This window comes from Nasonia vitripennis, chromosome 4 (genome assembly GCF_009193385.2).
Source record: "Nasonia vitripennis strain AsymCx chromosome 4, Nvit_psr_1.1, whole genome shotgun sequence".
In the NCBI taxonomy this organism is placed as follows: domain Eukaryota; kingdom Metazoa; phylum Arthropoda; class Insecta; order Hymenoptera; family Pteromalidae; genus Nasonia; species Nasonia vitripennis.
The window spans coordinates 2,771,120-2,783,748 of record NC_045760.1 but is presented as its reverse complement, the minus strand read 5'-3'; the positions used below and the strand labels follow the sequence as shown (position 1 = coordinate 2,783,748).

The following is a 12,629-nucleotide window of genomic DNA, read 5'->3' as shown; positions in this document are numbered from 1 at the left end:
TTACACGTAATAACAACGCCGCGCGTTTTTCCGGATATTTATAAGTGCGTAAATAATACTTACGGTGTTTCCGCGCGAATAACGTGCTATACTGTATAGAGGGCTGCGGCAAAAAAGTTGGTGCGCGCGAACGTGCGAAGGGGAAAATGGAGATCGCATAACGGCTTAAGCGAGACACCTCGTCAACTTTTTAGATGTCATTTTCTTCTGCTTCCTGCTCTTGCGCGGACTATCCCCCCTATTTATATCTTCATACCACGAGCAAGCGTACATCGGTGTCTTTCACCTCATGCGGGATTTAATTATTTCCGCCATTACACTCGACATTCTGCGGTTTAGACGCTCTATTCTATATACACTCTGTGTTCTCTCTGTGTGCGTTGCGCCAGTGCAAGGTGTGCGCAATGATTGCTGCGAAAAAAGCGTCGCAGATATGAACTTTTCAATTTTTACCTCTTTTTTCGATCATTATGCGTACTTATCCGTCGTCGTTTAAAACAAATAAACTTATGTGCATACTAAGCGTAATATTAAAAAAAAAACGCAATGATTATAAAGGCACGCAAACACGGCTATTATTTAAACAATCCAGCGCTGGCTTATCCGAACGGCATCTATACGGGACTTTTGTCGAGTTCGTGATACTGACGCTCGAAAACGGAGGAATCCCCGGTGACAGAAACGACGATCGGCAAAGTAGGAAATCTAGGTAAATTTACCGACGCTCAGCACAACCAAGCTTCTGCAGGAGCCTCGAGTGAGCGCACGCAGCACTTGGCCCAAAAAGAAAAAGCCGAGAGAGGGGATGACAAACAACAGCGACGCTCTCATCATCTGTTTCCAAATAGTGCAGCAACTTCAGTGCTTCTCTCTCGCTCTTGCTCCTGTCGTTATTGTTATTCCGGAGTAGTTAGAGAGTAGGCTTTCTCGGTGTGTTTCTCTGTGTTTTATCGCATCGCCAAGAACATGGCTGTCAAGGAAAAACAGAGCGACTCCGCCGAGGAGATCGAGTGGAACGTTGAGAACGAGATACAGTTGTTCTTCGCCATGAACGGCCACAAGCCAGTCGGTGAGTCCACGATCATGTTTTCCCTCTGACCGAGTTTCCCTCCGACTCGGAGGAGTGCTTGAGGTTATGTTTGGATTGAAAAATTTTATTTATGTAACTTAAGCCTCCCGTGCATCCATCTGTCCCTTCGATCTACCCTTTACCCCCGAATTTCGCGTAATTATTATCACTGTGTCGACAAACGTAACATGGACGTTTTCCATTCTGTTTCAAGGTGTAAATAAGTACTTTCACATGGTATGCATTTGGGAGAAATTTCGGGCAGCGATACATAAAGATGTGTCCTTGAAGGCCATTTGGGATCATCTCAAGTCGATGTACGATCTAATGGCTTTGGTGAGTTATCATACGCTGACAATAGAGCACACCAAACAAAAAGTGAATATATATTGTACAGCTGTACGCTTGATCAACTTCCTCGTTGGTCAACATGCAGCTAGAAAAGCTTTATTGCTACATATGGCAATTTATTTGTCTATTTGTTGGAGATAAGTTGACTAACTTATATTTGTCCACAGGACGACATGGAAGATGTGCCTTTTCCAAGTAACGAGACAGATTTTTCATTACCAGAGAGTGAATTTTCAGAACTCATGAAATCGCGTAAGAAGGAAGAGGCTGAAGCAAAGCCAAAAGAATCAAAAGAAAAGGTTAAAGAAGTCAAAAAAGATAAAGATGCAAAAGAAGTGGGGAAAAAAGAAATCGTTCTTCGTGATACTAAGGCTGTTAAAGAAGTGGAGAGAAAGAAGGAGGAAGTCAAGAAAGTTGTTAAAGAGCCCGAGGTGAAAAAGGATAACAAACAGCGCGAGGCAAAGGAAGTGAAAAAGGAACAGAAAGCTACCAAAGGACGTCTTAAAGGAAAAGAGGAACCAGAGGATGCTGGTAAGATGAATATTGCATACTTTATTGACACTAAAATGTGTTTTTCAATTCAAAAGCTTCAAACATTTTTGAAAGTCATCCTACCATTTTTCCCACTAAACCTTCTATGTAGAAAATTGAAACTATAAATGTTGAAAAACATGTGCTTGATATGCTAATGCATCAATCTCTAATTATTATTGATGTTGAAGGACCACCAGTCAAGAAAGAGCGCAAGGATTCCGAGTCAAGTCGAGAAAGTTTAAAGAGAGCACCAAAGAGACCTACGAGACAGAGCATTGATAGCAGTTCAAAGGCTTCATCGAGTCCAAGAGATACTCCGCCTCCAAAACGTAGAAGAATATAACCTTTCTTTTTTGATATACATTAAATTTCTATATTGCATTATTTAATTTCGTTCCTATAGTTCTCAAATACATTTCTTTAAAAAAAAAGAAAAAAGTTAATGCGCTGTTACTATTACTGTGAATACTATCATTACATACCTTCATCCTAAAAATGTAAGTTACATTGTAAATAAATTACCATGATTTTTCTAATGAATTTATTTTTTAATTTTTATCCACCTAAATCTAAAAACTTTGTTGAAAAAGTAATATTGCTACTCGAGAGACTACTGTACACACAGTGACATGTTGCTGAAGATAAACACCAAACCAAATTAAAAAAAATGCAGTGTTATTAAACACATAAAGTGGGACTTAAAACAACAGGTGACATCAATAAAAAAAAACCATTCCTATTATGGGTTACCAGTAAATGTTTATTCCAGACAGAATAGCACTAAATCTTGAAAGCTTTTCATCGGCGTACAGTCACAAATGATATTTTTCTTAAGAACAACCACTGTCAACATTGATGTCCATTGTCGTACGTCTAGGTGCAGCGCAGATCCAAAGAATACACAGTCGCTGGTAACAAGGTTCCATAAAAAATCTGCAACAAAAATGTAAAACACCACACTCAATGCCAGCCACACTATATAACCTCCAAAAGCACCTTTCGCGTATGCAACTGCGTGCGTTCGAAAAAAAAACGACAAACGCAATGCATCAGCACAAACGAGCAAAATATCGATTAAATAAAGCTGCTTACTTATATAAATGTGTCGATAGAAACTCCGGAGCCGCTCATCTTAGCCTCCTAGCTTCACGCTCGGACTCGAGGAGGGTTAGGAGGTCGCCCTCGCGCACCGGGCCCTTCACGTTCCTGATGATTTGTCGGTTCTCTTCTCCGAGGAACTCGACTTTCACTTGTGTACACTGACCCTGAGATCCAGTGCGTCCGAGGACCTTAATTACACGCGCCAGGACGACGGGTTTCTCCATGGTGTTTTCACGTGGCTACGATCTAGCAAAGAAAGATTCGTCGCAGGAAGTGAACGACCCAGCGGCATGCGGTGTTCCGCGCCACCATCGCCGTGCTCGTCGTTCAAAATGGCGTCGATGCTTCCGCGTTACGACTACGTTGGTCAGTTGTAGGCGCGAACATTTGAATTAGTTTTTTCTTCATTTTGTGATTTGACAAATTTCATATTGTCAAATAATTACTAAGCGTATTGTAAGAGTTAAATTTATATAATTGAATCTAAAAAATAATATTGTTCAATGTTTAGATTTTTGAAAATTTTAAAAATTGACTATAATTTATTTACAGCGTATAAACAGCTATACTAATCAACATTTCAATGGCTGAATACAGCTCGAGCTAAAGATAACCAAAGCTCGATGCATATGCAAATAAGCACAATGATTCGATTGTTCACTGTACATCATTAAAATAAAAAAGGCGAACTAAAAAGAATGAACTTTTACTAAGCGCAAGATTCAACGTAACAAAAGGTCTCTTCGTGACAAAGGAAACTGGTCAGCTATTGAACCTGGCTGCTTCGCGACCCTCACTTGTGTCCTTATTGGTCTCCCTCTCGACCGATAGACAACTAGTATAGAAAGTATAATATAAAGCCGTGGCAGTGTCTCCGCTGCATCGTCGACTTGACCTTCGAGCCGACGACTATAAATATACCGTGTGCTAATAATGAGGCAGGTGCAAAGAACCCTTTGTAAAATGCATTAGCTTGTTTTTTGTCTTTCTCTTATTGAATACTCAAAATATTTCTTACATCGTGGTGTTGTTGAGTTCGTTATATTATTATATGCACATCGGCGAACTTTAGCTATATAATGTGTTTGAAACGGTCGAGAACATAATGAGTGGCGGTGTTCGACATCGTTAAATTATTGTCACTTAGTTTTAAGATTTGTTGAAAATTTTCGTCGTATTTCGCTTGGATATATTTTTTACATCTTTCGTTATAAAAATTAATAGAAATAAAAGCTCAACTTACTTTAAGATTTATAGTAAATTTTTATAATTATATACGGAACGATAACTAGAGTAAAAGGGGTTTATAATATTATTTTGGACGGTTCAATTTATATATAAACCATAAGTTCAAAGATGATTATTGTTCGTTTGCATTTTTGAATGAAAAATACTTCACAAGATTGTTATGAATATTCAATTATAAATACTGTGGACATTCCTGTAATTTCATTTATTAAACACTTGAAGGGAGGATGTGAACATTGAAATGTATATACATCTAATTGATAGACAAATAACAAAATTTAAAATTTGAATAACTTTCTTTATTTGTACTAAAAAATTTTTGTCAATATTTGCCAAACTTTAAATTCCAATTTACATATTAAAAGATAAACGCAACATTAAATGTCCTCACTATGAATCAAATTTCAATAATACTTTCAAAATCGACACTACACTTAACAAAGCAACAAGTTTCAAAAACCCGTTCCTTCAAAATGTTTTGACGTACTTACTATTCTGTATTATAAAAATTAATAAACGACGTAGTTTCTTGACTAAATTTAATATAGATATTCTAAGTATATACCGCAATTGCAAAGTTTTATTGTTTATACATCCACTTTAAGATCATTCGCATCCCCCCTTGAGTGTATTAATAACTTCCTTCTAATCTTAGCCTTACAACGTAGCACCATGAAGGATCGACTGAAATTTGAAAAATCTTGTTACAAGCTAAAAATGCTTGAAAAAATTCAGTAGATCGCTACCAAAGCTCGTCTCTTATTCTATTACATATGCGAATAGGAGGAAATGATGTTTCGAATTTCTAAAATAATTTACAATTTTTTTTAATCATTATATAAAGACACATTATTAACAAGACGATGGAAGTTCATTGACATCCATCGTTCTTGGATAACTTGACAAAAAAGTCAGCAGTCGGTATACGCAGTCTAAATCTGAGGAATAGCTACACATATATATATATATATATATATATATATATATATATATATATATATATATATATATATATATATATATATATATATATATATATATAAAATATGATAAATCGTGCCTTGTCGTCGTCAATAAAAAAGGAAAAACTAATTGCAAGTTGCTTGTCCTTAATGTCGTTCGATGTTTCGTTTGGTTTTTCTGCGTGAGCTTTATAAACATCGACTTTGGAGGTTCAAAGGTGAGCACACACGTATCCCTCGCACTTTTTCATTCGAAAAATTAATCATCTATTATGCGATAATAAATTTACATCTTACACAACTCATGTCAAACATACGATCAAATCTCGTAGTACATTATTATACATATTTTGTTTCTTTGTACACCAGAGGTGTTTTATTCACGTTGCTGCTACATGAAGAACAATTGCATCGAGCAAAAATGAAGCTCATCCTACCGAAACAATGGTATCGTTCTCTACTACACTGTTTCCCTCAAATTCTTTCACGCGGTACTTTTTTGTGTGTTACTGACACTTGTACATGCTCCCTTTTTCTCACTCGCGAGGAGTTTAGTTTCTTTTTTTTCTCATTTTCTTTATCTTATTCAGTTCAACGAGTCACATTGCTTTTCCTAAACGTCGGTGGTCGACAATAGGTAGACCGGCCAAAACTAGCTTTTAAACACCAAACGAGCACACTGTCCGAAGACTATTACTGCCATAGGTTCGTCGAAAGCGTTTGACCTGGTAATGACGCTGTCGCTGGTTTACCAGGCGCAGCGGGAAAGCCCATCCCGCCGAGGGACATTTGAGACATTTGCTGGGGAAGCTGCTGTAAAATTATTTTTCATTACTAATTGTTTGGCAGCATTATATATTTAATGAATTCGCAATGAAAATAAGCAGTGTAATAATCACCTGTCCAAAGAGTTGGGCAGCCGTTGGCTGGGCACCCAGATTCAAGAATGGATTGCTGCCAGGAGCAGGCTGCAAGTTTTGAGCGGTCATCATCCCGCTCCATCCGTTATTGCTACCTAGAACCATCTGCGAACCAGAATTTGTCACACCTTGCTGCTGCAGCAAAGTTGTGATAAAGGTCGAAAGGTGAATTATCTACTTCTACAAGCTGCACTATGAACTAATAAATACCGAGATCTACAGCTAGAAGCATTTGCAGACTCCGTAATGAAGAGCTTTTACAATTCGCACTTACCATTTGAGCTTGCATAGTCATGGCAGAGTTATTGGCCATAGGGTTTCCCGAGGCGGCACCTAATTGATTAGGATTCATACACATTTGATTGGGCGCGACGTTCATTTGATTAACGCCGGGCATGCCCATCTGGGACTGCAGGGAATGATTTAGAGGCTGATTAAACGCTCCCACGTTCGACATTGGCTGCTGGAACTGCTGGGCAGGCATTTGCTGATTGAACATGTTACCTGTAAACAAACGTATCCTTTGTTGTTTACGCGGATCCTCGAACATTTTTCCATTTTACTTATCGGTTCACACTGACCTCCGAAAGGTTGACTCGGCTGAGTTCCGTACAACGCTAGAATACTATCCTTCGTCATTTTGCTCTTCTCCTGTGGCGTCGGGGCCGGCTGATTGAAAAAGCTCTCCTCTTCGGACTTGCTGGCCGCCGCAGAGGCATTTGTACTGTTACTCTCCGTCGATGTGCCATTTGACACGGGTGCCGACGATGATGCAGGTGGCCCCGACAAGAACGATGTGAATATGTCATCTCCAGATGTAGAGCCATTTGTACTCGTTTGATTTTCTGGGGCATCTGTTACGCACGAATTCCAAGTTAAAACTCTCGCGCTTTATCGCGTTTTCGCCGAATGTACGCTGCTTATCAAAACTTTGACTCACCCAGACCGAGTAAGTCCAGCGTAGCCGAGTTGGTTGCCGTGGGCAGAGGTACGGATCTGTTGGGTTTCGGGCTGACGGAACTTCGCGGTTTCGGTATCTGAGGCACTACTTCTGGCTTTTTCACAGGAGGCAATGCAGTCTGAGTCGTAGGTTTCTGGCTGTCTTTTTTCCGTCTGCGCTGTCGCTCCGCCTCCTCGTCCAGCTCCTTATCCCAGTTGACCTGGAAATTCGCCGTTTAAAATCCGAGTCGAACGAATTCGCGCGGTGTACGAGAGGAAAACGAAATAAAAATTCGAACCAAAAAATAAAAAAAATAACCCTTACAGATACCTTGGGCAATGGGGGTGGTACCCATTCCCTTGCGATGTACTTTTTGTGCTCGTACTTCGCTCTGATGAAGCTCTCCAAGCTGCAGTCGGTCTGGGGTCTTCGGAAACTGTCGGGAAGATTCGCCTCGTACACAGCCCTCGCTCGTGAGTTTCCCATCTGTTGTAAGCTCTGCGAAGAGTCGAAAGTGAAACGTTATATTATTCTGCGAAACAGCTGATTATCGAGGCTACTCTACACTTAACAAAGGAAGGCCGGTATCAATTAAATCTGAAAACGTCATCGCGATTGTCGCTCCGAAAGCCATATCACGCGCATGCAAAATTGAACTTTATACAGCTCGTGTACGCGCATAAGAGTATACGCACACTTTCGCCATTCAATTAACGCAGCAGCACGCGCGACTCGGAACAAGCAACGTTAAAACTTCATAGTCCAAGGCCAATAAAAAGCGCTTGTAAACTCGATGACTAAGTTCGCAAATAGTATGGCGCTAGATAAAGTTGGAAATAGAACCCGCAGTGACAAAACGCAGCAGCAGTGCTGCATAGATATGCGAGTATATTTTTAAACGTCGTCGTTCGAATCGCACTGCATGCGCGAGGAGAGTATATTTTCGTTGATTTGGAGTTCGTCGCGGCTATAATTACCACAACTTGCTCCGGGGTCCAGGAATCCAGGTTGACGGACTTGACTTTGCTTATGTGAACGCCGAGGTTCCTGTGGATACCCGCGCACCGGATGCAGAGGAATATGCCGAGGTTCCAGCTTGCCCATCTTGGTCCTGAAACGATTAAAAAAAAAATTCTGTTATAAAATAACCCAGCGTAGAATAATAGCATCACTTTCCTTCTCTGCCCCCAAAATCGATATCACAGCAGATATCAAGTAAAAAAAGCCGAGACGCCTAATCAGCTCCAATTCTCCGTTTAACCCCCGCTAGATTAACCTCCTTCCAGCTGATCACACACCCCCCAGCGAAATTAACCGGGGCACGGAACGTTTCCCCTCTCGGAAAACCCACAAGTGAAAAACACAACGAGCGACGCTCTCGTTATAGGAAACTCGACCTCGGCGCACTTGAAGGCTCGATTGATTGCTCTGTATACGCGAGCGTGTGAGTAAACTGTATGTCTTGTGGCTCTCTCACCTTCCCCGTGCGTGCACTTAATTTTCAAGAGCAGAGAACCCGGAAATTTGATGCGCGACCGATAGGACGTATATTTTTAGGTCCGTGTGTCCACGAATAATGTAATAAGTTATTGCGGGGAAGTATAAACGGAGAACGGGTGCCTATGTTTTCAGGTCCCTCGAGAGAGAGAGAGAGAGAGAAAGAGGGACGAAAAAGAAATCCGGACTTTATTGGATGGGCTCAATCTGGAGTGGAGAGGCGTAACAACGTAACAACCTTGAACTTGCCCCTGGCTATGAAAATCTAGCTGTGATATCATCGGAGTGTTTCATCACGTTTACAAAGTGCTTTTTTTTGTCACGACAGAACCCGATACGTTGCCTGTTTTTGCAAACGCGTATACTTGGATGCCCAGAAAAGGGTTCGCGCGTCCTTAGCGCTTCCCTTGAGCGCGTATAATGTACGTCAGTCCGTGGGTGGATATAGTAGGAGAGGAGAAGAAGCGAAGAAGAACCCGAGACGAAAATTAATCGAGCCTCGACGACTACGGGTCTGTGTGTATTACAGTGTCGTTGTTAATGGATTTTGAAAAATGAAAGATTCAGTGTTCTTAGTGGATCATCGCAAGTTTACCTTTTGACGAATAATAGAAGAAGAAAATCTAACGCCATTCGGAGGTATTAAAATACTAATGACGCTAAAGACCGGCAGGTATAGCCGCGCGACGAATATCCCTCGCATCGATCGTGAAAGACGTTTTTATACGTGTACGCTCGCGAAAACAATCAGCCGCGCGCTATACTATTCCATTATTTTCTCGTTGATTTGATAGCCGCTTTAAATTAACTTCCCGAGAGCTGAAGCGATATGCAGTATACACTCGCTCTTGTAGATTACACAGCTGACATGCCGCGCGTGTGGCCATAAAGTTCAGCCGAGGGGAGGATGATACAGGCTTGACAAGAATCCTGCGAAGCTGCGATAGCTTTTGTCGGAGAAACTGGCTGTGTATAAAGTATTGATTTTTTGCACCACTTCGGAGTAATAAATGCGAAACAAGTTCCGAGTCGAACGTTATGTCTATACTCGTTGGATAAGTTATAATGGCGCATTATCTCTCTCGCAAGGATTTCTTTTCTACGACTCCTACAATCCGATTAACGGCATCGACAGCTTCTTTCAAGCTATTCGTCATTTTAAAATAAGAGCGTTGAAAATTCCAACGTTGTTTACGCCTATCTCCGAGAATTTAATAAACCTTCCCCGCAAGCGACTCCCTCCCCGACAAAACAGTCGCATAAATCCCCAGCACACAGCGGAGTAGGCAAGCCCTATAAACAAGATCGGAGCAATTCTCTGCGCACAGAGGGTGAGAGAGAGAGAGAGAGAGAGAGAGAGAGAGAGACACCCCCCACGTACAGCAGTGCATAGCAAAACTGGGTCGCGCCGTCGGACACGCCGCTCGACCAATCGATATATAGGATAACGACCAAGACGGGCCGCGAGCTCGGATCTTCGGCCCACTGATTGACGGATTATTGGATTCGACGGTGTCGAGCACGAGAGATAGTTGGAAATTGAAAATTCTAAGGAAATTCGAGACAGGTTTATACGCGTGTGCTGCACACTCGTGAACATTTCATACGCGCGCGTGTGTCGGCGATAAGTAAACAAGACAGCAGCAGTCGCGGCGATTATTAACGATTCCCGTCGCTTTTTTTCATCATCCTCGCGCTCGATCGAAACTTTCGCACTGCTCGCGCATACTAAAATCTCTCCTCGCGCCCACGCGCTTTCTTCCGACGACATTGAGAGATAGTACGAGAGGGGAAAAAGTGCACCGAGTCCTTTCGCACTCGTGTAAAATGTAGCTACGTTAAAGGGACGCCTTCTGAGACAACGATTGTTTCGACTAGTTCCCGATGGTCAGCAGCGCGTATCGGGCATACGTGCCGAGAGAGTGTCTCGCAACGTCGTCGGCAGGAAGCAATAATGCAACTTATACTCGGGCAATAATCTCGAACAACGAGCGCGACGAACCGCTGTCTGTCTATTCTGCACAGCATCGCTATAACTTTATCGAATTATAACGTGTACATCCCTTTGCGTATCGCGTTACATCGCCACATCCTCCTCTGTACCTATATTCTAATGCAATATTCCCAGCGACGATCGAATCACACATCGCTGCTGTGCTGTCTCTCACGATCACGAACGCACGAGCGGCGGTAGTTTAGCGCCTAATCAGTAGAAATTGACAGCTATGAAACGCCGCCGCCGCCGCCGCCGCCGACGAGTCGATAACGACTCTCGCGAGGAAAGAGAGAGAGAGAGAGAGAGAAAAGTCGTCACTACGATAAGGCAACGAGTAGCCAGCAGGTGAGAAAGACCGGCGGCGAAACGCGAAAGAACGCGAGCATTTCCTCGGCGATGACGTGGATGTCGTGCGCGCGCGCTCGGCGTTGTGTGTATATACCTACACCGCGCGTACGAAAATACGCCAGCGCGATATAAACAAAGAAAGGAGAAGAGAGCGACAGCCTCGTATGCGAAGAAGAGAGACAGAGAGCCAACGTACCTTTGGCATCGCAGTCAACGCAGTACTTGTTGTCCTCGTCGCGGAGCATCTGCGTCAGGAGTGTCTGGCACTTGTCCTGGATCTGCTTGACCCGTTCCTTCTCGAGCCGCGACATGTTCGTGGCCGTTTCTTTCTCTTATACTCGTTCTGTACACTTGCAGCTCCCGAGCCTTTCAGCGCAGGATTGCCTGTATACGCTCAGTCTGTGTCCTGCGGGAGGAATGCGCGAGCGAGAGAAGAGAGGAGGGACACGACAGGTTTCCGACGCGCACCGACGACCACACACGCACTGCCGACGACTGCTACTCTGCCTGCGCCCTGCACCCTCTCGCGGCGGCTATCTTTCCGGACTGCCTGAGCGCTGTATAAGCCGATATGGTGGAGTTGTCTCCGTCTCGCTCTTGGGGGAGCTGCTGTGTCTCTTGCTTTCAGGCCTCCTTCTACAGTCGCCAGCTGCTCGCTCTGCGCTTCGAGGAATCGGCCTTCTATCGCCTAGGAATCGACCCGCACATGTCGCACAAACTCGCGGCGATAATGCACGAGGCTTAAATTCGCGAACTTGAAAAGTCGACGACTCCGAAATTAAAACTGGAGCCGGATGTGGGCTGACGGGAGAGCAATGCAGACTAGGCCGAGGACGGCGGCTCGAACCGTATACAGTGTGTATTGCACGGCAGAGCGAGAAGAGCAATGGCCACCCGTGACGACACGATTATGTTTTTTCTTGTCTCTTTTTTTCGTCTAGAGTCACTACTGTGTATGTGTGCGAGTGTTGGAGGGAGAAAGATTGTCTTCACGCGTATAGGTGCGAGCAAAGCTCGTTCGCGTCGCTGACTCGCTGCGCAAGCGCGAGTTGTGGATGTCTATTGCGATATGGATATATATATATACGGCTGGTTGGAAGTTGGAATTCATGCTACCAGATGGCAGGACTCAGGGGTTTCTTTAGCGATGCATGTTTTCGGAATATTGATTTTTTTTAAATTATTTTACGAAGTAAGCTGTTTTTGAGATTGAGGGAAAAAAATGTTTGAACTTTTTTAGACATATCGGCGCAGCTAACTGCTGCGAGATAAGCGTACACAGCAATCAGGATGATGTTGCAGAAACGCCCCCTGATTCTTAATCGTCTTTTTGCTACCCGCACTTTGCACTGATGGCTAATCGATATAATAACAATGTGCGATTATAGATCACGGATCCGATTGCGTTTATATAGATCTGCGCGTATTTTCTGAGTGTCGAGACAATCCACATCATTGCAGATGTGAGCAATGCGGATTTGAGAAATATATTCCGATTTCTCCGATTCCTTACAATATCGTGATCCATCCACAAGTACGATTCTATATTACTCCCTCTTTCTTCCGGCTCTCGAATCGCGCTATCGAATTCCCTCCAAACGGCCCGCAATGCAATTACTCATCAGCTGCTGCTCCGATAACAGTGGAAATCAGCTGTTCCCAC

The 12,629-nt window shown here is 43.0% G+C and overlaps 3 protein-coding genes across 13 annotated transcripts; 1 reads left to right on the top strand and 2 right to left on the bottom strand.

Moving 5' to 3' along the window:
• Positions 1-786: 786 nt before the first annotated feature.
• LOC100120414 (MRG/MORF4L-binding protein) lies at positions 787-2,487 on the top strand. Its single transcript, XM_016985428.3, has 4 exons — positions 787-1,069; positions 1,284-1,405; positions 1,588-1,951; positions 2,143-2,487. The coding sequence occupies exons 1-4, from the start codon at positions 967-969 to the stop codon at positions 2,295-2,297; spliced, it is 744 nt and encodes a 247-aa protein (XP_016840917.1). The 5' UTR covers positions 787-966; the 3' UTR covers positions 2,298-2,487.
• A 206-nt stretch (positions 2,488-2,693) lies between these two features.
• On the bottom strand, positions 2,694-3,423 carry LOC100114027 (40S ribosomal protein S28). Its single transcript, XM_001606908.6, has 2 exons — positions 3,047-3,423; positions 2,694-2,887 (listed from the first exon to the last, which is right to left on the bottom strand). The coding sequence occupies exon 1, from the start codon at positions 3,277-3,279 to the stop codon at positions 3,082-3,084; it is 198 nt and encodes a 65-aa protein (XP_001606958.1). The 5' UTR covers positions 3,280-3,423; the 3' UTR covers positions 2,694-2,887; positions 3,047-3,081.
• Positions 3,424-5,402: 1,979 nt separating this feature from the next.
• Positions 5,403-12,516, bottom strand: LOC100120440 (stromal membrane-associated protein 1). Of its 11 annotated transcripts, none has more exons than XM_016985271.3 (8): positions 11,163-11,936; positions 8,103-8,236; positions 7,450-7,623; positions 7,126-7,345; positions 6,767-7,039; positions 6,460-6,689; positions 6,165-6,320; positions 5,403-6,075 (listed from the first exon to the last, which is right to left on the bottom strand). In XM_016985271.3, exons 1-8 carry the CDS (start codon positions 11,275-11,277, stop codon positions 5,959-5,961), a joined length of 1,419 nt encoding a protein of 472 aa, XP_016840760.1. In that variant the 5' UTR covers positions 11,278-11,936; the 3' UTR covers positions 5,403-5,958. The 11 variants fall into 11 exon arrangements, with proteins under 11 accessions (XP_016840760.1, XP_016840758.1, XP_008211386.1 ...); XM_016985269.3 differs by having other exon boundaries at positions 5,403-6,078; positions 11,163-11,827; XM_008213164.4 differs by having other exon boundaries at positions 5,486-6,078; positions 7,456-7,623; positions 11,163-11,842.
• Positions 12,517-12,629: the final 113 nt, after the last annotated feature.